Raw genomic sequence first — 23,281 nt, forward strand, 5'->3', positions numbered from 1 at the left:
AGAGAAATCAAGACTCAAAATATTGGAATTGGTTCCAATGAGATATTAGGAAACAAAGTACTAGCTTCTTAAATTGATGCAGTATAATAACAAAGCTGGAAAAAGGATTAGGTGATGCTGATTTATTTTAAAGCAGCTGAAAAGCAGCTGAATGACTTAAATCCATCATTATAGATCATTTTAATAATGATGCTAAGATATTATTTAAAAATTAGGTAAGATTATGAAAATACCCAATTTATTGTAATATGTTTGTGATTTATAGTTTAAGGTTATGGTTAAGAAACTGAAATAGTTGAAGCACGTTTCACAATTTATTTTTGCCACGAACGTGATTTTGGATGTGATGTCAGTATTTTTATCCTGAGCTTTTTAATTTCTATGTATCAACATTAATACTAGGTTTTAGTGTGATATAGCAGGTAAATGGTTTTACATAGCCTGCAGTAGCAGTGGGTTCAAAGTAAAGCATTTATGGCCCTTTAATTTTGTTGGGGTTTTCTTTTTCACCCATTCCACATATAACATCATTCCAAAATTCTTACATCTGTGCATTATTCTTATACCATTCCTTACAATATCTACTGAAGATAGATACAGAATTTGAAGAAAGCCACCCAGAGGACTTGCTAATATTTGTAGGAAACATTGCTTTATTTTAATATGAAGAAAGGTGGTTTGAAGTGAATAAGTTTTGATACAGCTTTATTCTGAAATTATGCAAAATATATTGCAGATAAATTCCAGTAGGAAATACCTCCAGTCCATCTCTGTTTTGTTAAAGACTAACTAATCAATCTTTCCTTTTTCAAGAAATATTTGTATCACAAAGGACTAAAACAGTTTTAGCAGATGAACTTTGTATATTTAATATGGGAGCTAACAGTGAGGTATTGTACTTGTTTCTTATTCCTAGCAAACCTCAAAGAATTTTGATGCAACTTAACACTTTTTCTGTACTTCAACAAGACCTGGTTTGTAGGGTGTATAGACAACTTGGAATACAATACCTCAAAATTAGCAAAGCTTAGTTAAGATGACCTTTACTGTCATTTTTTACTGTGGGCACACTGGCACACATTAAAAATGAAATTTTGTTGCCTGCTCTCAAAGGTGTACACATACATAACACACATATAAACATGCTATATACATACATACATATGTATATACCTATACCCTAACACTTCTTCCCTTGTTTGGAGGAATTTTTAAATAATTTTGGCTGATGAAGAGCTATTAAATTGAAAAGTGACAAGTGGTTTGAAAACTTAATAAAAATGTTGTGAATTTTAAATTATGGGTAATATTCCTGATATCCACCCCAGAGAGTAGAGCAGGGCTTTTCAACCAGTGGTACGGGTACCACCTGTGGTACATTGGCACCTGGCAGGTGGTACGCGACCATCCTAGAAAAGTAGCGGGGGAGGGGAATGAGCTGAACCGGTGGCAGCACCGCACAAGCCTGAGCGAGAGATGGCTGGAGCTACAGGGCTGTCAGGGCTCAGTGGAAGCACCAGGATCAGCGCCAGGCTCCAGCTGGAGCTCGGCACTGATCCTGGCACTTTTGCTGAGCCCAGAAGAAGCGCCGATCAGCTGGAATGTTGCAGCATCTCCAGGGTCTTGTGATTTACATTCAGATGCTTGGCAACTGATTCATATTTATGACGGTCCCAGTGTCTCAGGGTCATGTGAAGTGACCACCCAGCAAACCGGGGGGGGGGGGGGAATAAAAACTAAAAAAAAAAACCACCCCACCCCCGCTGCCAATCCTCAACAGAAATGTCACAACAATGAAAACCTCGGACAGGAGGAAGAGCGCCCTGGGGGGGGCAGGCAGGTGTCCTGCTCAAATGTGGCTTGGGGGGCACTTTTTTCAGTGCCATTGTAACTTCAGACAGTCACTAAGCGAACTGTTGTAAGTCGAGGACTCCCTGTACTTAATCACTTTTTTCCTTTTTTTCGGGGGGGGGGGTTCATCAAATTTTTGACACCTTGCTAGGTGACTGTTGGTACTCGGATGTTGTCATATCCTAAAAGTGGTACAATGGGTGAAAAGGTTGAAAAGCCCTGGTGTAGAGAATAGAAGCATTACTTTGGTGACCAAAAGATTAAGTTGTGAATCAGGAAATACCTGATTCAAATATCACGTTAGCTATGAAATGGGTAAATGGTCTTAGGCAAATTGCACACTCTGTTAGCCTCCAACGAGAATGCATGAATAATACAGGCTGCTTTAGGAATTGCCCAAATAAAGCTGGAATTCATAGGGTTGTTGAAAGCTCTTTCTTAAGGCTGCAGCATGTAGATTTAATAAAAATTTTTTAGTAGTGAATGCTGCTGAAATATTTTAGCTCCTAATGTTAAAGAAACATGTCAAATATTTTGCACATATTTTATATACCCACCACAGTCTCTTGCGGACGACCTTTACTTTGCATTAAATTTAAAAAGAAAGCCATAAAACAAGTGTTTAAAAAGTAGCTTAAATTTTTTTCCAAAAGGTTAATGCCCACAATTTTCTGTTTCACCTTTCTTTTTTGATTCCTAGTCCAGTACAAGTAATTTACTTTGCTGTATCGAGTAAGTTACTTATTTAAAGAGAAAGAACCCTGATATGCTTCTGTTCACTCTTATTTCCTCATCCAATAATGTGGCAATGAGTCAACAATATGAAGAATACAAGGGTAGTTTTTTGTCCTCCACCCGTAGATAAAATATCTAACTATGGCAAAATCTGTTGAGTTCAGACCTGTGGCAAGATTCCTTATTATCTCCAGCTAGTTTGTGAGAATTCCTGAGTCATGTTGCTGTTTATATCAATGAAAATTTCTCCTTGTCATGTTTTAACCATGATTCATCTTCAATGATGGCCGAGTTTGAAATATAAACAGCATTCTTGTCCTTTGAATTCCTAACTGAGTAAATTGTGGGCAAGAGAAGAGTTTGGTGTAGTGGTTAAGGCATCAGGCTAAGAAGCCAGGAGACGTGAGTTCTAGTTGCAACCTTAGGCACAAAGCCAGCTAGGTGATGTTGGGCCAGTCATTTATTGTTTTTCACATATGTAATTTTTTTTTGTTTTTAGATTTGCTTTTGACTTTTCTATTTCGTTGTTTCTTCTCTTTTTAGATTTGAAGGCAGCTATTTTAACATCATAGGCACATTCAGAATTCTGAAGCAGTTCGTCTGTGGAATTGTCTACACAAAAACTGGCAAGGAGGCCTGACTATTTAATAAAAAGTCTGCGCCTGTTCATCTTTAAAATTAAATTTAAATCTGATTTCTCTCTCAAACCCATGCTACATTTAAATCCCCTCCTAAATTTCAAATTAAACGTATCTTTTTCCTTTTAACTTAGTTACCTGGGAGAGAGAAGTTTTGGTGGTGTGAGCTGTTCTCCCACTGTTTGGGAAAACGGCTGAGATTAATGCAACAGTAAGTAGCAAACTTCAGGCAGAGGAAGAGGAGAGCTGCTGTTTGCTTGGGGCAGCCATTTCCTGTAACAATTTAGTTTAATCTTAAATTTGTACCGTGGATATTTGAGTGTATTGTTGATTATTTCATAGCATGTTAACCACCGAGAGAGCGATGTTCCAACCTAATACATAAATGTCATTGGAGGGGGGAAGAGTTTTGAAACAGTTGGGAGGAGTCACGGGAACAGGCAAGATAGGCTGCACCCGCCAGTCAAGTGCTCCATTCATAGTACTACAGTGGTTTTGAGTTCAATTTGTAGTTAGGAGGGCCTTGGAAAAAGGGGGCTTTACAGCCCTTAAAGCACTTCTGACAGTTATAAAATGCCATGCCTTCTTCCCTCCCCCGCCCCCCCCTTCCGAGATCACATGACTGTACTTGGGCACTAGGCAGTTTCAGCTTACATTTATGACTGGTTGCAGCATCCCACAGTCATCTGACTGTAATTTATATTTGTTCATGGGTTGTTTTTTTTTTGCTAGTTTCCAGCAAAAGAAACCAATTCAGGAGAATGGACTTAGACTTACAGCCTTGTGATTTGTTTAACAGTTGTAAAAATGGTTATAAAATCAGGCCTGGCAATGTGGGTGCCTCAACTTTACAAACAAAATTCTGGTCCCAAATGCGGTCGGGGGCCACATACAGGAAGCCCTTGCCCGACTCACATACAGGAAGCCCTTGCCGAATGACCAATTGTTTTACAACTGTTCGAAGTTATGACAACCACAAAGCGGGTGGTTTATGACCTGTAAACCACCCGCTCCGGCTCCCTCGGATCATGTGAACACTTGCTGGGTAGGTCAGCTTTATGGACTAGCACAGCATTCTGTGATAATCTAAACCAGACATGTCAAACACAAGGCCCGGGGGCCAGATCCGGCCCGCGAAGTGGTTTCATGTGGCCCGCGAAGCCATCCTGGAAACAGTGAGGGAACGGCCCCCACTGCCTTGGCCCTGGCCCAGAGACCCTCCTCCTGCCAGAAACCCTCACATCTGTCCCACTCCTGCCCAGGCCCCCATAGGCACCCTTGATGCGAACGATGTAGAGCTGGCCATGCCCACCCAGTAGGCCATACACTCTACCCACGCCCACCCAGTAGGCCACGCCCACCCAGGCCATACCCACCCGGCCCCTTGAGGGCAACTGCAATGCTGATGCGGCCCTCAATGAAATTGACTTTGACACCCCTGATCTAAACCATGATTTGCTGTATATGGCAAATAACAGTGAATGGGTTCCCTTAACAATCACAGTGTTCACTTAACAACTGCAGCATTCCCTTAATGATCATAATGATCACTTCCTTAACAACCACCATGTAAAAGGGCAGAAATTTACGTCTGGTCATTTGGGGTGCCTTGGGTTACAACCCTAACTACTTATGGCTGTAATTCAGTCATAATTGGAGGACTACCTCCATTACTTTTTCTGCATAGATCATACTTCATAAAACAGCCACTTAAGGAAGAAAGAAAGCTGTATTGGATCAGATGGATTTGTTCAAGGTATTCTCTCCCTCTGTGGAGTGGGGGGGGGAGCTAACATTTGCAAGGGCTGGAAAGCAAGCACTGGAGACATCCAAGGTGTAGTCGGCTTGACTGAATATTTTTGTTGTAGGCGCCTAAGCTTCAGCAACACTGCTTCAAAAGAAACCCAGGCTTTGGAAGCTTCAGGTGTTCAAAATAGTATCTCCAGATCCAACCTAAAAGTATGGAGAAATTTTCTGACAGTAAGAACAATTAATCAGGGGGATAATTTGCATCCCAGGGTTGGAGAGTTTTTCAAAAATAGACTGGACAACCATTTGACCAGGATGGTATAAGGTCTGCTGCCTTGCTCGGGTGGGGGGGAGGGTTAGACTAGAAGACCTTTGAGGTCCCTTCCAGCCCTTTGATTCTATCTTCTATGTCTAACAGACACATTAGCTTTGCCAGTTTCACATTATGTTATTTAGCCATCCCCTTCCCTTTAAAATACAGTATTTTGTCTTCCGTTTCAGCTTGAGGGAAAATGGCTCAATATCTGCCTGATCAGCAAGCTCATTGAAGGCCAGGCCACAAGGAAATTTTTGCCCTGCACAGTATCCTGTGATTTCATTTCTAATGAGCAGATCAGGCTTTAGAAAAAGGTTTTAAAAGTAGCTTAGTTCAGAGAGATTTGAAAGATCTGTGAAATCCTTTGGATTCACTTCTAAGGAGTTTCAAATCATGTGAGGGCCCAAATAAAGCAGCAGCAGTATTGTTATTATTTTATCTCACATTTTCATATATAAACATGCATAATACTCCTGCCTCCTGTTTTCCTCACAACAACCCTGTGAGATGAGTTGGCCTGAAAGAGAGTGATTCGCCCAGCTGACTTTCATGTCTAAAAAAAGGCCTAAAACTCAGAGTCTTAGTTTCTAGGCTAACAAGCAGCTGTGTCTCTTTTAGGGTTGTTGCCATGATACAAAGTTGTCCCCTAAATATGCTTTTTTAGCATTAAAAGTCTTAAGTGTTAATCTCTAAAACTGGTACATGTGTCTGTAATAAACATTTAATCTTTAAGAGCCGTGCGATTTATTGCATGCGCACCAGTTTAATGCTTAATCCAAATAGTGCCTATGTTGCAAAATCTTCATTCCTCCCCAATTTGAAAATGCAATCTTCAAACCGATAAGCAGCCGTTATTTGCTTTAAAAAAGACATTCTTTTTAATACAAATTCAGTATTTTTCCCAGAACCTACTCTTTGCGCATCTTCAGCTTTAGTACATGTGATAACTTGCCTTAAAAGTATTTTGCAGTGTTGTTTCAGTTGCTAGAATGATTATATATATATTTTCTCCTCTGACCCTTTGTAAAGATGATAGACTTCAGCTTGAATTTTTGAGTTGTCGCTGTAACCGGCCACAAAGGACAGCTCTCATGGGACATGCTCCCAAATTATGAAATATTTATCTGAAGCACTTTAGCAGAATATTTAAAATATTTTAAAATTGCTGTTATACAATAACAGATTATCATGGCCCAATATATGGAGATACAGTTCCAGAAAATAATTACGGTACTTATGCGTTTACACTTTCTAAGTTCTCTATTTCAGATAGGGAAATCCACTAATTTTAAAATTTTAAGATTTTAAATATGAATGTTTAAGCCTTATATTTTATCTACCATTTCTTTTATAAAGCTGTTTATGCTAAATTCAGGATTTAAAGTAAAAGTCCTCCAAATGTTTCTCCTTCCGAAAAGGTTTTGAGTGATCTGGGAACCAGAACTTTGAATATGTAAGAAATGAATACTTCCTTTCCTGAATAATCCATGTATGAAAAATAGTTGCAGCAGAGGGGTGTCATTGTTTCGAGCCAAAGAATAACTTTATCACAATGTCTTGGGATAGGTTATGAAAGGAACTTGCCAAAAGCTGTGATTTTTGGCACCGTGTCTGTGACAGCAATGTTTGGGGCTTCCAAGAGAGACAAAATTAGCTGGAAAATATCTTATGGATTGCTACGCTATGAAAAGACACCATTGTCATCAATTTCTGCGCCAAGATCTAAGGTTGCACTGAATTCACACAATCTGAATATGACTAGATCCACAATTTAAAGGCTACTTGAAAAGAGTGTATTCACTTGTATAATGGTACCTTAGTACTCAACTGCTTCGAAACTCATCGAATTTGGTACTCAACGCATTTTGACATGAAAGTTTCGTCCCGGTACTCATTGTTTGGAACTCCAAACACAAGCTAGAAGTTGCAGATGTTGGCTGCTTTGTGACTCACTACAGCAGGGGTGTCAAACTGCCAGCCCGTGAGCCGGATGCATCATGGCGAAACCGCGCCCACCCCATTGCCGGCAATGGGAAAAAAGTCGTGACGTCACGTGATGTTGCGAGTTTGACACCCCTGCACTACATTGTTCCTTATGGGAAAAATTTGTTTGGTACTCATCGATTTTGGTACTCTCATTGCACCTCCCGGAACCAATTAAGGATGAGTATCGAGGTACTTTGTAGCCTGAGACCTGTTACCATTTGGTTATAGTTGCTGTAACGTCTCCCGCTGTAGATGAAGGGAAGCTATGTAAAACGTAGATTTTTTTAAAAGGGAGGTTTGGTTTTGTATTCAAAACTTGGGAATCTCTAAAGTTATTGGAGTCGAATTGGGAGTCAGGCTCTAGGTTGAACCTTGCGTTCTGGGCCACAGCTTCCTGTCTTTTGTTGTCTAGCTGCAGTGGAGGCACGTTGCTGCATAGCCCTTTGAAAATGTGCACAATATCTCCAACCTTAAAGATCAAGGACACACCTAGGCCTGTTTCCTGTATTTATTTTTGGAGAAACAAAGGCTTCGCCAAACAGCAAAAGATTTCTCTGACATTTTCCAAATGAGAAGCGATGTTGACGTGAAGCTGAGGCATTTGGTAATCTAGGCAGTCATCATTACCAGGGGTAAACATTCATAGTAAAGAGGGTGTGTGTAGCATTTGGTTTGGTGTTTTCAGCCTGCTCCTTTGAATTAAAAACAAAACGACTGGCTGTGGTTAATGGTAAGTGATAGGAGTTCAGATGCACTTCAAACGACCTGTAAATAAGGCTCTCTCTTTTTTTTGTAGATGTCTAATTCTAAGACATCTAAAAGAGTAGGTGAGTCTTGAGAACCTAATTCTTCTACAAATTTAAATTATACTTCAAGAATTGATGAATATTGGAATTGCCCTTGGTCTTGATAACAGCTGAAAGGTAGTAGAAACCTTTGTTCTATAGTGTGGGGAGAAATATTTTGGTTTCTAAAATGACTGTCCAGGGACTTTCATTGATTCAGAAGTCCAAGATGGAAAGAGGAGACTTGGTCTCTGCTGATCAACAAAGAATGTCTTTAAAAACGTATTGCTGGATAGGTAAAATTCTTACGCATATGGCTAGACGTTTTAACTTTAAAAAGCATTTTCTAAACACATTTTATGTATTTGTATTTGCTGTGACTGATGTCAGAATAACTTGGGTGTCTCTGGATGTTTGGAGAAATCTAGATCTCTTTATACAGGAGCAAAAGTTGGTTTAAACTTCATTGCAAAGTACTACATCATGATATCTTTATGTGAATAATTTTTAGGCCTTGGTGCCTTGTCTTTTTTGTGAAGGCGAGAAATAAAGACAATTTATATACTTCTTTTTAAAATGAGAAAGTAAAAGAAATACTTTTCCTCAAAATAACCCTGTGAGGAAGGTGGAACTGAGAAAGCAACTGGCCCAAAGTTGCTTACTGAGCATTTAACATTTGTACAGTTACTAATTAAAATTAAGTCTCTTAAGGGGAACCAGGTTGAATACATACATGGGGGAATCATTTGAGAATGCTGCAGTAGTTTCCAGGGCAATTCCAGTCATAACATATTTCAAAAGAAGGCACTGGCAGCAGATCTTCACAATATCCAGATGCAACCATCAGGTTTCAAGTTTGACCAAGGGGCAATCTTTTTTTTTTTAATATCGCTATGGATTTCTTAAAGATTAGGGTTAGAGGTGGTAAAAATTTGAGGTGGCCCTCAGAGAATATGCCCAGAGTGGTGGGCATAGTATATGTTTTTATTTATTTATAAAATATATTTCCCATCCATCTTCTATCTAGCCAACTCTGGGGTTATAATATGGTATTTGGCTGAAGACACAGAACCATGTAGGGTTCATTGGGATGGCAGGGAGTATGGGAAAGTGGCTGCTGGATGCAAAGCAGGGAATTGAGTTTGTACGATGCTGCCAGTAGCATAGGAGTTTTGTATAAAGGCTTGATCTTGTGAACTATACTACTGCGCTGCAAATATATTTGTGTTATTTATTGATAGCCTGCCCTTACTGTTTTTACAAATCGCTCAAGGTGGAAAACCCATCCAACACACCTTCCTCTTCCAATTTTCCCCACAACAACAACCTTGTGAGGCGAATTGGGATGAGGGAGAGTAAGTGGCTCAAAGTCACCCAGCTGCCTTTCATAGCTAAAGAGGGACATATTGTTGAAAAGTTCCTTGCAATAAAGGGCTACACCTATCAATATTTGCTGGAATAATAATAATAATAATAATAATAATAATAATAATAATAATAATAATAATAATAATAATAATATAATAATAATATAATAATAATAATAATAATAAAAAAAAATTTGGAAGGGACCTTGGAGGTCATCTAGTCCAACCTCCTGCTCAGGCAGGAAACCTTATACCATTTCAGACAAATGGCTGTCCAGTCTCTTCTTAAAAACTTCCAGTGTTGGAGCATTCACCACCTCTGGAGGCAGGTTGTTCCACCGATTAATTGTTCTAACTGTCCAGGTGTTGTTGTTTTTTTACCATGTTTTGTTTTTATTTAAATTTCTTTTTTTTAAATTATCTCACAATAATGACTCTGGGTTGCAGACGGGAAATGATCCAGATCCCCCACTTCTCCGGGGGCTCTTTGTATTTAAAGGCATCCGCCTTTTCACACAGCTTCCCTAGAAAAGGAAAGTTAGATAAGGGCTGCAAATTGTCCAGATCTATTGGGTGCAGCAATGGTCTTCTCAAGGTGGACAGAAGCACCCCCTCCCACGGAGAAACATTCACTATTGCCTGGATTTAATCACCTGTCACCTGGTGGCTGGGCATGGCTCGTCTAATGAAGAGAAGGACCAGGGGTGATACGATAGGACTGTTCCAATACTTGAGGGGCTGTCACAGAGAAGAGGGGGACAACCTATTTTCCAAAGCACCCAAAGATCAGACAAGGGACAATGGATGGAAACTGATCAAGGAGAGTTTTAACCTAGAAATAAGGAGAAATTTTCTGACAGTGAGGACAATCAACCAATGGTTTGCTTGCCTTCAGAAGCTGTGGGTGCTTCATCACTGGAGGCTTTCAAGAAGAGACTGGACAGACACTTGTCAGAAATGGTATAGGGCCGTGGTGGCGAACCTATGGCACGCGTGCCACAGGTGGCACGCAGAGCCCTTTCTGTGGGCACACGTGCCGTCGCCCCAGTCCTAGGCCTTCGGCTGGGTTTTATAAAACCTTTTCGCTTTAGGCCTGCGCTGCCCTGTGCCAAAAAAAAAAAAGGTTCAATCAATCAATTTCAACTTTCGCGGGGAAAAAAAAAGTTGGAATTGATTGATTGAACTTTTTAGTCCCACCCAGTCTGCCGTTAGCACCTCGGGCACGCCCACCCAACGGGCCACGCCCACCCAACGGGCCATGGCCACCCGGCACCTGACGATGCATAAGTGGGTTTTGGGTTGCAATTTGGGCACTCGGTCTCTAAAAGGTTCACCATCTCCTGCTTGATTAGAAGACCTACAAGGTCCCTTCCAACTCTGTTATTCTTAAGTATTCCAAGTTATTCTACCTCCTGGGAGACTTACAGCGAGGAGGGATGTAAAACACAGCTACCATCCCATACCCAAACCAGAAGAAGAGCAGCTCCCCCCAAAATCAGATAAGCAACATCCTGCTACTAGTACAGTCTTGCTGTAGCCCAAGAATCCAATCCCAGCTCCGTCCTTATGGCCGTCGTTGCTGTCTGGGAAAACCCCACCCAAACTGCCGCTATCCTCATGTTGCGAAAGAACCTTTATATCCTGAGTTGCAGCCACCGCTGTATTACTCAATACAATAATACCAAACAAACAAAAAAAGATGAAGAAAGAATAAAGAAATTGAAAACAGATACTTCCTTTCGCCCTTCTTTCTACTGAGTCATTGCCATTTTATTATTTCCCCTTCTTTTTTTTTGTTCCTTTTTAATCCCCAAATCCAGAAATCGTCAATTCAGTCTTCTTTCGAGAAAAAGTCCGTAAAAGTCCGTGAACCATTTTTTTTTTCCCCTGACCAAACTGGTCAACGTCCCCATTTCCCTCCCCAAGTTCAGTCAGTTTTATAATTCAGTCTTCCACTGAGGTGATTGAATTGCTCTCCCCCTTTCTGCATAAAATAATCTTGCTACAATTACTTTTACAATATTAATTTTCCATATTTCTTTTCTGGCTCAACATTCATAAAACCCAATAGAAGAAAAATTCTGATTTCATCGTAACGATAGTTTGCAATATCTTTGGCATTGTTGTATGGGTTTGCATCCAGTATTTTTTTTTTTTGTTTTTTATCAGTCCACAACGCATGATAAAAAAGTCCTTACCAACCGCTTACCAGCTGATTAGGGATGTGCCTGCAGTTTGCTTGAAGCCTCTATTGCAACTCCAGTTAAAAGCAGCATCCTCAAGCCCACAAATCCAACCAATTTCTATCTCCACCAAGTGGGCAGACAACTCTTTTTTTTATTTTTCTTGGAGGTTATCTCAAAGACGCTGCACTGCTTTGAACTTCTAAATTACCAGCCTCAGCAACTCCAACTTCCCACACCGAACACAAAGAGATTTGCGTGCACACACTCCACTATAGACCATTCCCAATGCCTGTCTTGTCAGTTACTGAGGTTTTTTTAAACTGGAGGTTAGCATCTTTTGGAGAAGTGTTGCGCCGAGCATAAAAGGGAGAGATTGCTTCTTTGAATTGTTGCTACCAAAGCAGTCAATAAGCAGAATTTATCTGCGTAGATCACCGTATTATAAATACTCCTCATTCACTTACTCTGAGACATTTCGTGTTCAGATAATGCATGCCTTTAGGGTCCTATAAGTCCTGCACAATCGTCTTTTTTTAAAAAAAATCAGAAAATATTTCAGATACTTTCTTAAAAATAAGGAGGAAATTGTTCTCTTGTATTTCCTTTTATTCTCATCCTTTCTGAAATGTAGCACCACATTAAAATTAGCACTCTTGAGGTAACATGAAGGTAGTCCAGATATTCTGTTTACCTAAGTTTCTAACACCCTCCACCCCCACCCTATACTTGCTTTCTTTCAAAGGATGGTGCTGAGACACACACACTCACAAACACAGAGACATGGTTTAAGCCATTTAAATATGTTCTGTAATTCCATAGTAGACTATTTTGGTAAGATTTTCAGAGTGCATGACTTTTTTCAAGCTGTTAATGTACTGGGTTCACACTAGAAAACTAGGGGAGGCAAAGGCAAATTGGTGGGCCCAAGAAAAATTCTGAAATTAGATTTTAAACTAACATACGTTTAAACGGACGAAATACAGTTAATATGATTTCATCCCCTATGTTTTATAATGTTGCCATTGTCATTAATGTCTAGGGATGCTGCAACCTTTGGACAACCCTGGAATCTCTACTCCAGACACTTGGGGGGCTCTATGCAGCCCTGAGAAGGATGGAATAATGATGGGATGACTGTGGTAAATGCTGATGATGTTAATTACAGGCAAACAATTCAAGTGGTTTCTGTCAATTCTTTTCAGCAGATTTCTCATCACTTGTACTGTAAGAGGCGAAAAGAGACCCATTCAAGAGAATGAGTGAACTGGAACAATTACGGCAGGAGGCAGACCAGCTCCGGAATCAAATCAGAGTAAGATGTCTTTTTAACATATTTCATGGTAACCCAAGGAGATCTTTTTGTGAAGAGAAAGGGTGGAGGTTTCTCCATAACCACCTCTCCTGGTAGGATATTGTCACCGGATGGATGAAGGAGTCTTGAACGAGGCTTCAGGGCACAGCGCTGAGCCTCTTTCAGAGAGCCCCGTGGGATGGATCGTTGGGTTCAGGATTGACTTCTGGAATCTTATTGATCCTTTTTGTGGTATTTGCAGCCAGGGCGTGTCAAGTATGTGAGCCTTTTGCCTAATGGTTTGCCACTTGCCAGACATAGGCTGCCAGAGTGAATCTCTCTCCCCCTTAATAAATGCAGTAATTTGGTAAGGATGCAAAACTCATTCCAGCTATCGTTATGTAAAGTAATCCTTCAAATTTTCTTTTAAAGGATGCAAGGAAAGCATGTAGCGACACAACTCTTGCTCAGGTGGGTTGCCATTTACTTTTCCTTCCTGCTCTGCTTCTTTTTCTAAGCAGCTAACAGCTCTAAGGCAATTGCAGCATCTAAAATGGATGTGCAGAGTCTGCAGTTTCGCAGAGGTCTTATGTCTCGTTTCCTTGTTAGGAAAAGAAAAAAGGTTTTGATCTCTTATTTGATATTGACTCTGAAGATCTGCTAGTACAGATCTATAGTTTCCACAATAGTTTAAAGGGGCTTAAAAAAGAAATCAGTAAACCAAAACAACAGTCATGCCTTCTTGGACTTGTGTATTGGTTGTAACCACTTGGTCAAGCTTTGATCCATTTGAGGACATGAAACCCTGTTTTTAAAATCACGGTTTATGGAACCATCTGTAATTGGCCAGATTTGAATATTATACTAAGTCACAAAGAATGGGCTTATATGTTATGGAGAAACTCTAGACTCTAGAAAGAGTGCAGAGAAGAGCAACAAAGATGATTGGGGGACTGGAGGCTAAAACATATAGGGAACGGTTGCTGGAATTGGGTATGTGTAGTTTAACGAAGAGAAGGGTGAGGGGTGACATGATAGCAGTGTTCCAATATCTCAGGGGCTGCCACAAAAAAGAGGGAGTCAAGCTATTCTCCAAAGCACCTGAAAGCAGGACAAGAAGCAACAGATGGAAACTAGTCAAGGAGAGAAGCAACCTAGAACTAAGGAGAAACTTCCTGACAGTTAGAACAATTAATCAGTGGAACAACCTGCCTCCAGAAGTGGTGAATGCTCCAACACTGGAAGTTTTTAAGAAGAGACTGGCCAGCCATTTGTCTGAAATGGTATAGGGTTTCCTGCCTGAGCAGGGGGTTGGACTAGATGACCTCCAAGGTCCCTTCCAACTTATTATTATTATTATTATTATAAATCCCAAACGTATGATACTATAACTTAGCATCAGCAGTCTTTTCATATAAAGAAATTGTACATGACAGATATAAGAAATGACTTAGCATTATTAAGTTATTTCTTATACTCGGTTGTCATATATTCTTACACTGTCCAGGAGAAGGTTTTGAAAAGTGTCATTCTCTTTCTCAGATCACCACAAGTCTTGATTCCGTGGGTCGAATCCAGATGCGTACAAGGCGTACCTTGAGAGGTCATTTAGCCAAAATTTATGCTATGCATTGGGGATCTGATTCAAGGTTTGTATGAATACTTCAGGTGGGCAAAATATAGGGTTGGGTTTTTTTAAAGGAGTTGTTTGTTTCTTGGCCATATGAACAGTTTCATTGAAAAAAAACAACAGGCTGTTAATATGGAAACAAAATTCTCTTAAGCAAAAATAAATGTAGATTCTTGGGAACATATTCAAAGCTTTTTTTAAAAAAAAACCAACCCTGTAATTTGAAAATATGTTTGCTGTATTTGGGATTTGACTCTGAGATTTTAGTGTTTAAAAATATTATATTTTGTTCCTAAAATAGCTTTGGTTAAAAAAAAGAGCATGCATATGTATTTACAGTAACATATTTTATGAACCAAAACAGTATTTAGAAGATTAGCATTTAAAATAGAACTTTAGAAATTTATAGTAATAATTCCTTATTTTAATCAGATAGGAAAGAATTTGCTCCTTATTTTTAAGATTTAAGCTGTATATATTGAGAAGTTACATTGTTCAGGGTTTTCCTGCATATTTTAGCACCCCATATAAAACAGATTGGAAATTTTATGTGGATGGAGCTGCCTCAGTCATTTCCGGGGAAACTACTCATTTACATTTAATATAAATAAAATTCTTAGTCTTTTTCCTTTCCTTAAAACAGTCAAATAGTGATGGAGGAAAGTACCGTATTTTCCGGTGTATAAGACGACTGGGCGTATAAGACGACCCCCCAACTTTTGAGATGATTTTCAAGATTTTTCGTCTTATACGCCGGAAAATCAGCAAACCCGGGAAGGCACGCCCTCCCCTATCACTGTGGAGGAAGCAGGGCAGGCTGGCGTCTGGCGGGAGCCGGCAGGGCAGTCCTGCGCACACGCACGCTCCCCGGCTCCTAAGGAGTCCTCGGGGAGCCATGGCAGGCGCCTCACACTCTTCCCTCTTGAAGCAGCACGAAACCACGAAGAGGGAGATACCAGGTTAACGTGTTAATACATATTTTGATTGTATTTTTTCCCTTTGTTTTATTTTACTATTATCTTTAGGTTACTAGTGAGTGCTTCCCAAGATGGAAAATTAATTATTTGGGATAGTTATACAACAAACAAGGTACAGTTATTTAATAATGTTCAGTTTGGACATTTTATGTGTCTCTTGCTGATGGGCTTCATTTTAGATTCCATTGCTATTTTTTAAAAAAAGATTCTTTACTTTTTCTGTCCCCCATCCACACCTCTTTATTGGCCTTGTTATTTCTTGATGGTTTTCAGATTTCAATACGATTTCTTGTCTTGTTATTATTTTTTCTGTGTTTGGAAGTACAAGTCTGTTCTTTTCTGAGGCATACTGTCAAATATTCTATTTCATTAATCTTAAAAATTCTGAGTCAAACACTTGGGGATGCAAAATGCTGGATGTATGTTGAAATGTATATCAAAAGTGCTTTGAGGTGTTAAGTTGTTCACAAGGAAAGCAAAAAAACTGACCTGGAGAGCAGTCAACCAAGGCCTGGAAGGTGACCGATCTTGGTCAATTAATTAACAGATCCTTTTTCCCCAAGTCATTCTCCAGATAGACTTTTTCTTATAAAAAATATAAGAAGTTGGGAATTGATGGCTTGAAGTTCAGCATTGTCAAAGGTACTAAACACATTTCAACTCGCTTGCTGTGATCACAGTGGCACACATTGGACAGCTGTTTGTCTGAAATGGTATAAGGTTTCGTGCCTGAGCAGGGGGTTGGACTAGAAGGCCTCCAAGGTCCATTAGACTGTTCTTGACAGTTTAATGGTGTTTATTTAATAATGGGCAATAGTGGTTGTGCCATAATCTCTTAATATATTTTCAACTGAATCATTCAGTGCCACTTCAGTGTAGAGTTTGCTCATCTTTTTCATCCTCTCTAGAACCAGTAAAAAGAGACCAGGGATCTGGCAAGTTAAAATAGGATTGAGACAACTGGGGAGGTCGTTCATTTTCATGACACATTTTGTGATTAACCAGTTATTATTATTATTTTTCTTATACTCATTTGAAGACCCTGGGATAGTGTGAGATTAAAGAAATATTCTTACTATATCAGAAAGCACTGGACGTTATTAGAATGGGTTTTTTTTAAAAACATAAGTAATTTTGCCATCGGAGATTTTGCTATTTGCAGAATGTATTGTTTCCCCCTCTTTAAAATTGGTAGCAATGTCAGTTTGGTATTTTTAACTCATTAAACTGCTGTACTATTTGTTCAATGCCATTGTGAGAACCTTCTACAAAAACGATAACTTGCTTAGTTCGGAGCAGGTCAGAGCTCCTTCTGGAAACTGGGCTGGAATATTACATTTTGAAGGAGAGTTCTGAATTGATTTTGTAATGCTACTGCCCACACATTATTGAGAGCAAAGGTTTAGTTTAATTACAGATTGTCCTCAACTTAAAATCAGTCGCTTAATGACAATCAGAGTTAGGATGGACCTGCCTTGATGGGTGCTTATGACCTAGATTTGAAGTTCTGATGGTCTAGCCCCCCCCCCATACTATCGTTTTGCCGAACACAAAAATGTACTTTGTATTTGGCAAACTCCTGCAGCGTTTGTGTAATGACTGCTGCAAAAACCGTGAGTGACCCGATTTACAACTATAATGGAACCTGACCATTACGGTTGTAACTTAAGAATTATTTGTATCTGCTGCTCCCTGTGCGATGGCAGTTCTCATAGTATAAGTTAATGATCTTCATCAGGTTTTTTGCATCTGATTTTTGAAGAGAGGACAACTCATGGTGCTTTCTCTCTTCCCCCCCCCCCCCAATTTTACTTTTAAAGATGCATGCTATTCCTTTGCGGTCTTCCTGGGTAATGACCTGTGCGTATGCACCATCTGGCAATTACGTCGCTTGTGGTGGATTAGACAACATCTGTTCTATCTACAATCTGAAGACAAGGGAGGGCAACGTACGAGTGAGCAGAGAACTACCCGGCCATACTGGTCAGCTGCCTTCTGCTTCTTTTTGTGTTCCCCCCCCATTATTTTTAATGAAACTATAATACATGTAACTTTCCCTTGCCTTCTAAAAGCAAGGGAGTCAAGTTGGAAAAAAATAATTGCATATTTTACCTCTCTGGAATTGCTTTTAATAGGAATATTTTTCCAGATAAACAAATGGCATTTACTAATATAGAATTTGGTCCATTGATTCTGTGTTAAATAACTATTATGGATATTGGGTTTGGGGGTTGGTATTTTTCCCCCCGCAATATTTGCACATATGTCATTTGCTGCTTTTTATGTCCTGTCCAAACAATTTAACAATGTTTATTATTAAGCATCCAGCAAATTAACTTCATAAGTGTTATAGACATTTATGGCTGGCAGCTAGCTACCTAGCTAGCTATTTATTATTTTATTTTATTTTATTATTTTATTTTATTTTATTTATTTTATTTTAATTTCATTTCATTTCATTTCATTTCATTATTTTTATTTCATTTTATTATTTATTTTTATTATGTAATTTTTATTTCTTTAATTGAGTTAGATGCCACTGGGCCATCCCATTTCCAATCTGTTCGCTGACTCAGCTTTCCCCAGATCTTGAGATCGTTCCTTTGACTTTAGACATTTGTAGTTTTAAGTACTGTAATAAAGCGGAATTCTGGACTTAAATTTGAGTTGCAGTTCGAAATAGCCATCTTGCTACTTTTCTCTTTTTAGGGTACTTGTCCTGTTGTCGCTTTCTAGATGATAACCAAATAGTTACGAGTTCTGGAGACACTACCTGGTGAGTATCTTGGAACTTTTTTTTTTAATGAGCTCCCCTAACTAATTATTTAAGCTTCTGAATTCAAATACTTTTTACCTCACTTGCAGTGCTCTGTGGGATATTGAGACGGGCCAACAGACTACTGCATTTACTGGGCACACTGGCGATGTGATGAGTCTCTCTTTAAGCCCAGACATGAGCACTTTTGTTTCGGGTGCCTGCGATGCCTCCTCCAAGCTCTGGGACATCCGAGATGGGATGTGCAGGCAGTCATTCATGGGACACGTATCTGACATCAATGCAGTTTGTGTAAGTTTGTGCTCATGAGTATATGAGAATATAAATGCTTCTATGCATGCGCTAGCTACTTCTCTACATCTGCTAGATGGTTTTGGATTTCCCCTCAGTGTATCAGACACGCGCAAATGCTTTTCATCTCTCTCATCTGTGGAAGCCAACTTTTCATAGGCCAAGGGTTTCTGAGGGATAACTAGTTGGGCAGAAGACTTAGCGGAGCTAGAAGTGTGTGCAATTTCTGGGGGGCAGGTATCTCAGGGTGCGGAACTCAATCACGCGTCATCCAGGCAATCTCTCTGAAGTTTTAGAGCAGTGTTCCTCTACATTGGCCACTCGAAGCTGTGTGGACTTCAACTCCCAGAATTCCTTTCTGACTGGGGAATTCTGGAGTTGAAGTCCATACAGCTTCAAGTGGCCAAGATTGGGAAACACTGTTTTAGATGGTTAATTGTTCTGTTATTTGAAAGAACTTGTCTTAATTTGCCGCTGAAGAGTAAAGGAACTTTGCAAATGTTTAAGTATATAAAGATTTCAGGCAAATTTAAAGCTTCAAGGATCATGCAAGATGCTGTTCCAATCTTACTTTGAGCACAGATATTAGTAAGTGAACTTTGAATGTTAGCATATACTTCCTGAAGTTGAAACTCAAATATTTTGGCCACCTAATGAGAAGGAAGGACTCACTGGAGAAGAGCCTAATGCTGGGAAAGATTGACGGCAAGAGAAGAAGGGGACGACAGAGAATGAGGTGGCTGGATGGAGTCACTGAAGCAGTAGGCGTGAGCTTAAATGGACTCTAGAAGATGGTAGAGGACAGGAAGGCCTGGAGGAACGTTGTCCATAGGGTCGCGATCGGTCAGACACGACTTAACAGCTAACAACAACAACATATACTTCTAGAATCAACCTCTTTCCTTCTCGTTCTTGCTTTCTTCCTTTTTCTTCCTCCTCTGTCTGCATTTTTCATATTCTTGTTGCATTTCACAGTTCTTCCCAAGCGGCCATGCCTTTGCCACTGGTTCAGATGATGCTACCTGTCGACTCTTTGATCTTCGTGCAGACCAGGAGCTCATGCTGTATTCTCACGATAACATCATCTGTGGGATCACTTCTGTAGCTTTCTCAAAAAGTGGGCGTCTCTTTTTGGCAGGCTACGACGATTTCAACTGCAATGTTTGGGATACCCTGAAGGGTGAACGTGCAGGTGAGCTAAAGCTAATAGGTTAACAGGTGCCAGATTTCAGTGCGTTAACCTCTCGCTCGTGAATGTTCCACGGGATGCCAGTTATGTGGCGTACAAATTCATTGTTAACGCTGAGTCCTGGTTTTTTATCTCAAAGCCATAACTGTTAACAGTTTTCTTGGAAGAGTTGTCTTTGAGTATAGCTGGGTTGATCAGTGTGCCTCAGAAGTTATCCAATCATGGCTCTTCCCCTCTGGAAGTCCTTTCTATTTATGCATACTTGGCATCTTTCATCTTTAGTGCAAGTTTTGTTTTTTTTTAAATGGAGAATGTGATGGCTCAGGGGTTAAAGGTGCTGAGTTTGTCCTCTGGAAAGCGGACAGTCCAGGTTCAAGACCAGAGCATATGCAACGGGGCGAGCTCCTGTTACTTGCCCCAGCTCCTGCCCATCTAGCAGTTTGAAAGCATGCAAAATCAAGTAGATAAATAGATAAATAAATAAATACCTTTGGTGGGAAGGTAACGGTGCTCCCTGTGCCTCAGCGTATAGACTCGCTGGCCGCATGGCCAGAGATATTTCTTCAGACAATGCTGAAGTGTTTCAATCTTGCCTCGATTTTCACAACTGAGGTCAACTTTTTCTTGTGTAGATTTTTTTTTTCCTTTTGGTACTTCAGTCCATTCCCTCTACTGTTGTTAAGGCATTTTACGTGAGTAAGATATTTCTGAAAACTGAGATATAAATGCATTTAAGAAGGTGAGAATTGTCAGTCTGTTTCTTAAAAGGGGATTGTTGAGGGCCGCCATTTGATTAAGTACGCTGCTCTTTGACCCTTCAGGTGTTCTTGCTGGTCACGACAACCGAGTCAGCTGCTTAGGGGTGACTGATGATGGCATGGCAGTAGCTACAGGATCTTGGGACAGCTTCCTCAGAATCTGGAATTAACGTGGCATTTGACACCTCCACCAATAGACACGCACACCTTCTCCATTGAGATCTGGAGAGAGCAATGCTGCAGCCTCTTGCTGTGAAATAACATTTCTACTTTGTATTTACAGGTGAAGTTTTTCTACTTGCTGATTATTGCATTAAGTAGGCTTTCTGTAAATGAAGTTTAAACACACACAAAAAGAATGAAGAAGTGGTAGATGGGAGAAATCAGTGACTTTCTTTCAAGGAAAAATAAGGGGGGGGGGGCAGGACATCTGTTTGTGGTGAGCAAAGCTAAAAAAAAGAAAAAAGAAAAAAGCCAGTCAGTTAGCATTTCGTTTGGCTACATTTGCCCTGAAGGGGGATTTCTGCTTGTGCCCCAGTCCTGCTAATTCTGTACCTTTTTGTACATAATTGAATATACACTTAGCAGCCAATCATGTAACATTTTGTCTGTAAGTAAAGGAACAATGTTTGCGTTGTTTTTTTTATTTTATTTTAAAGAAACTGCATTTATATAGCACTACGTTTAACCTAAAGATGTATCTTCTGAGTTCTACAGCGGATCGGCTGGTCTGCTGTTATAATTTTCCCCCCCCTCTTCGTGAATTTACTGTAGATAAAAAGTGTGAAGTTAATGAGCTGTTTGTGAAATTTTATAACAGAGTGTCTGTATAAAACCAAACAAACAAAACACAAAAGGAAATCCCCTTATAATGACTCTTAGCTCCTTTCTTGCTGGGTGATTTTTTTCCCCCTCCCCTTCGTGGCGGCAGATCCCAGGTAATCCATTAGAACAGCGTTTTCCAACCTTAGGAACTTGAAGATGCGTGGACTTCAACTCCCAGAATTCCCCAGCCAGCATAGCTGGCTGGGGAATTCTGGGAGTTGAAGTCCACGCATCTTCAAGTTCCTAAGGTTGGGAAACGCTGCATTAGAAGCCAAGGGACTCTGATCACGGCAGAGTTAAACCGATGGTCAGATGCATCCTTCAAATATAAGGACTGAAATGTTTTAAGGATTTCGATTCTGAGCTTCCTTCTGACAGCCTCTCATGAGATTAGGGCCAGGAAATGGAAAGAGAGGTATTTGCTTGAGACGGTGTTCGACGGATGTATTTTTGTGGGGATTGAATAATTGTAAATGAGATATTTTCTCCTCTTCTGTGAATTTATTGTCTAGCTTAAGACTGAATGCGGGGCTGCTTCCAATCTCTGGGAAAGAAAACTGAACTCTCTTTGAACCGTACCACTCCAAATGTTTTTGGGGCATATTCTGAGTGCATCCACACATTATAATTCTACTATATATATATATATATATATATATATATATATATATATATATATATATATATATATATATATATATATATATATATATATATATATATATATATATATATATATATATATATCCCAGGTAGAAAAAGTCTTCTCTCGATTGAATCTTGCCCATGCGGCGGGGAAGCGTTATTGTTGCCCCCTTTAGACTCCAGCACAAGTGTTTCTCTTGAAATCTGCATTCATTGCATGAAGACTCTTTTAATACCACGTTCGTATTACCTCTTTAAAACTCTTGGGACAGTGTTTCCCCGACCTTGGCAATTTAAAGATGCCTGGACTTCCAACTCCCAGAATTCCCCAGCTAGCAAGCTTGATGGCTGGGGAATTCTGGGAGTTGACGTCCAGGCCTCCTAAAGTTGCCAAGGTTGAGAAAAAACCACACTGGTATATTATGTCGCATCGATTTTTAATGAGCTGCTTCAAACTTCAGTTCAACCGGTCGCCCACTACTACAAGGAGTGCAGATATGTTCATTTTAATAGCTGCTGTGCCAAGGGACGGCGCGTTCACCTAGACCAGGGGTAGGCAACCTCGGCTCTTTTATGACTCATGGACTTCAACTCCCAGAATTCCTGAGTCATGCTGACTAAGGAATTCTGGGAGTTGAAGTCCATGAGTCATAAAAGAGCCGAGCTTGCCTACCCCTGACCTAGACATTCCAGAAAACTGAACTTGTCTTTTTTAAGTTTTTGTGTTTGTAAGTCTTGGGGAAGCATTAACGAATGAACATTCCTTCCCCAGTCTTCCTCTTTCCTGAAAACAGATCCCATTTGGAAAGACTTCCCATGACTCGCCATGGCTTCAGTCTTCTCTGGAGCAGCAAGTATTGTAGGATCCTACTTTGGGGCTTTTTAAATTTTTGAGTGAAGGCCATCTAATAATTGGCTGTAGGAATTGTCCGTTCTCATAAATATACAAAGGGGTAGCTGAAAATGTGCTTTAGGAAAATCCTTGAAATTAGTTTTCTTGCTTGTCTGTACTTTTAGCAGGTATGACGTAGATCTGACTTTTCTGAAGTATTCACGGATTGGCCTGAGATGTAGATTCAGTTCTGTATTAATAATCTGATTTGACATTAGAGGAAAGATCCAATGTTATATGTCCCCGAAAATCTCCACTGTCTAAACATAGGTTGGTAGTTCTTAATATTTTTCAAACATATTTTGTTGCAATGCCATTAGTTTTCTCAGCTTTGGCCAATTTTTATCCTGTATTCCAGCTTTTTTTTTTATACTGGTGGCAAAAGTGCCAAAGC

General features: G+C 39.9%; 1 protein-coding gene across 5 annotated transcripts in view; it reads left to right on the plus strand.

The window, feature by feature from the left end:
- The window catches only part of GNB4 (G protein subunit beta 4), a 40,306-nt gene extending 18,801 nt beyond the window's left edge, over positions 1–21,505 (plus strand). For 2 of the 5 annotated variants that reach the window (XM_083364026.1, XM_083364030.1), the window contains exons 2-10: positions 12,819–12,925; positions 13,337–13,375; positions 14,447–14,553; positions 15,560–15,623; positions 17,332–17,494; positions 18,221–18,287; positions 18,377–18,578; positions 19,554–19,770; positions 20,589–21,505. In XM_083364026.1, the coding sequence (XP_083220152.1) occupies positions 12,869–12,925; positions 13,337–13,375; positions 14,447–14,553; positions 15,560–15,623; positions 17,332–17,494; positions 18,221–18,287; positions 18,377–18,578; positions 19,554–19,770; positions 20,589–20,695 (1,023 nt within the window). In that variant the 5' untranslated portion in view covers positions 12,819–12,868 and the 3' untranslated portion in view covers positions 20,696–21,505. Of the gene's footprint in view, positions 1–12,815; positions 12,926–13,336; positions 13,376–14,446; positions 14,554–15,559; positions 15,624–17,331; positions 17,495–18,220; positions 18,288–18,376; positions 18,579–19,553; positions 19,771–20,588 lie in introns of all 5 variants that reach the window. The other 3 variants (XM_083364028.1, XM_083364027.1, XM_083364029.1) reach the window with 2 other exon arrangements.
- The last annotated feature ends 1,776 nt before the right edge of the window (positions 21,506–23,281 follow it).

Source organism: Vipera ursinii, assembly GCF_947247035.1.
Source record: "Vipera ursinii genome assembly, chromosome: 5".
Lineage (NCBI taxonomy): Eukaryota > Metazoa > Chordata > Lepidosauria > Squamata > Viperidae > Vipera > Vipera ursinii.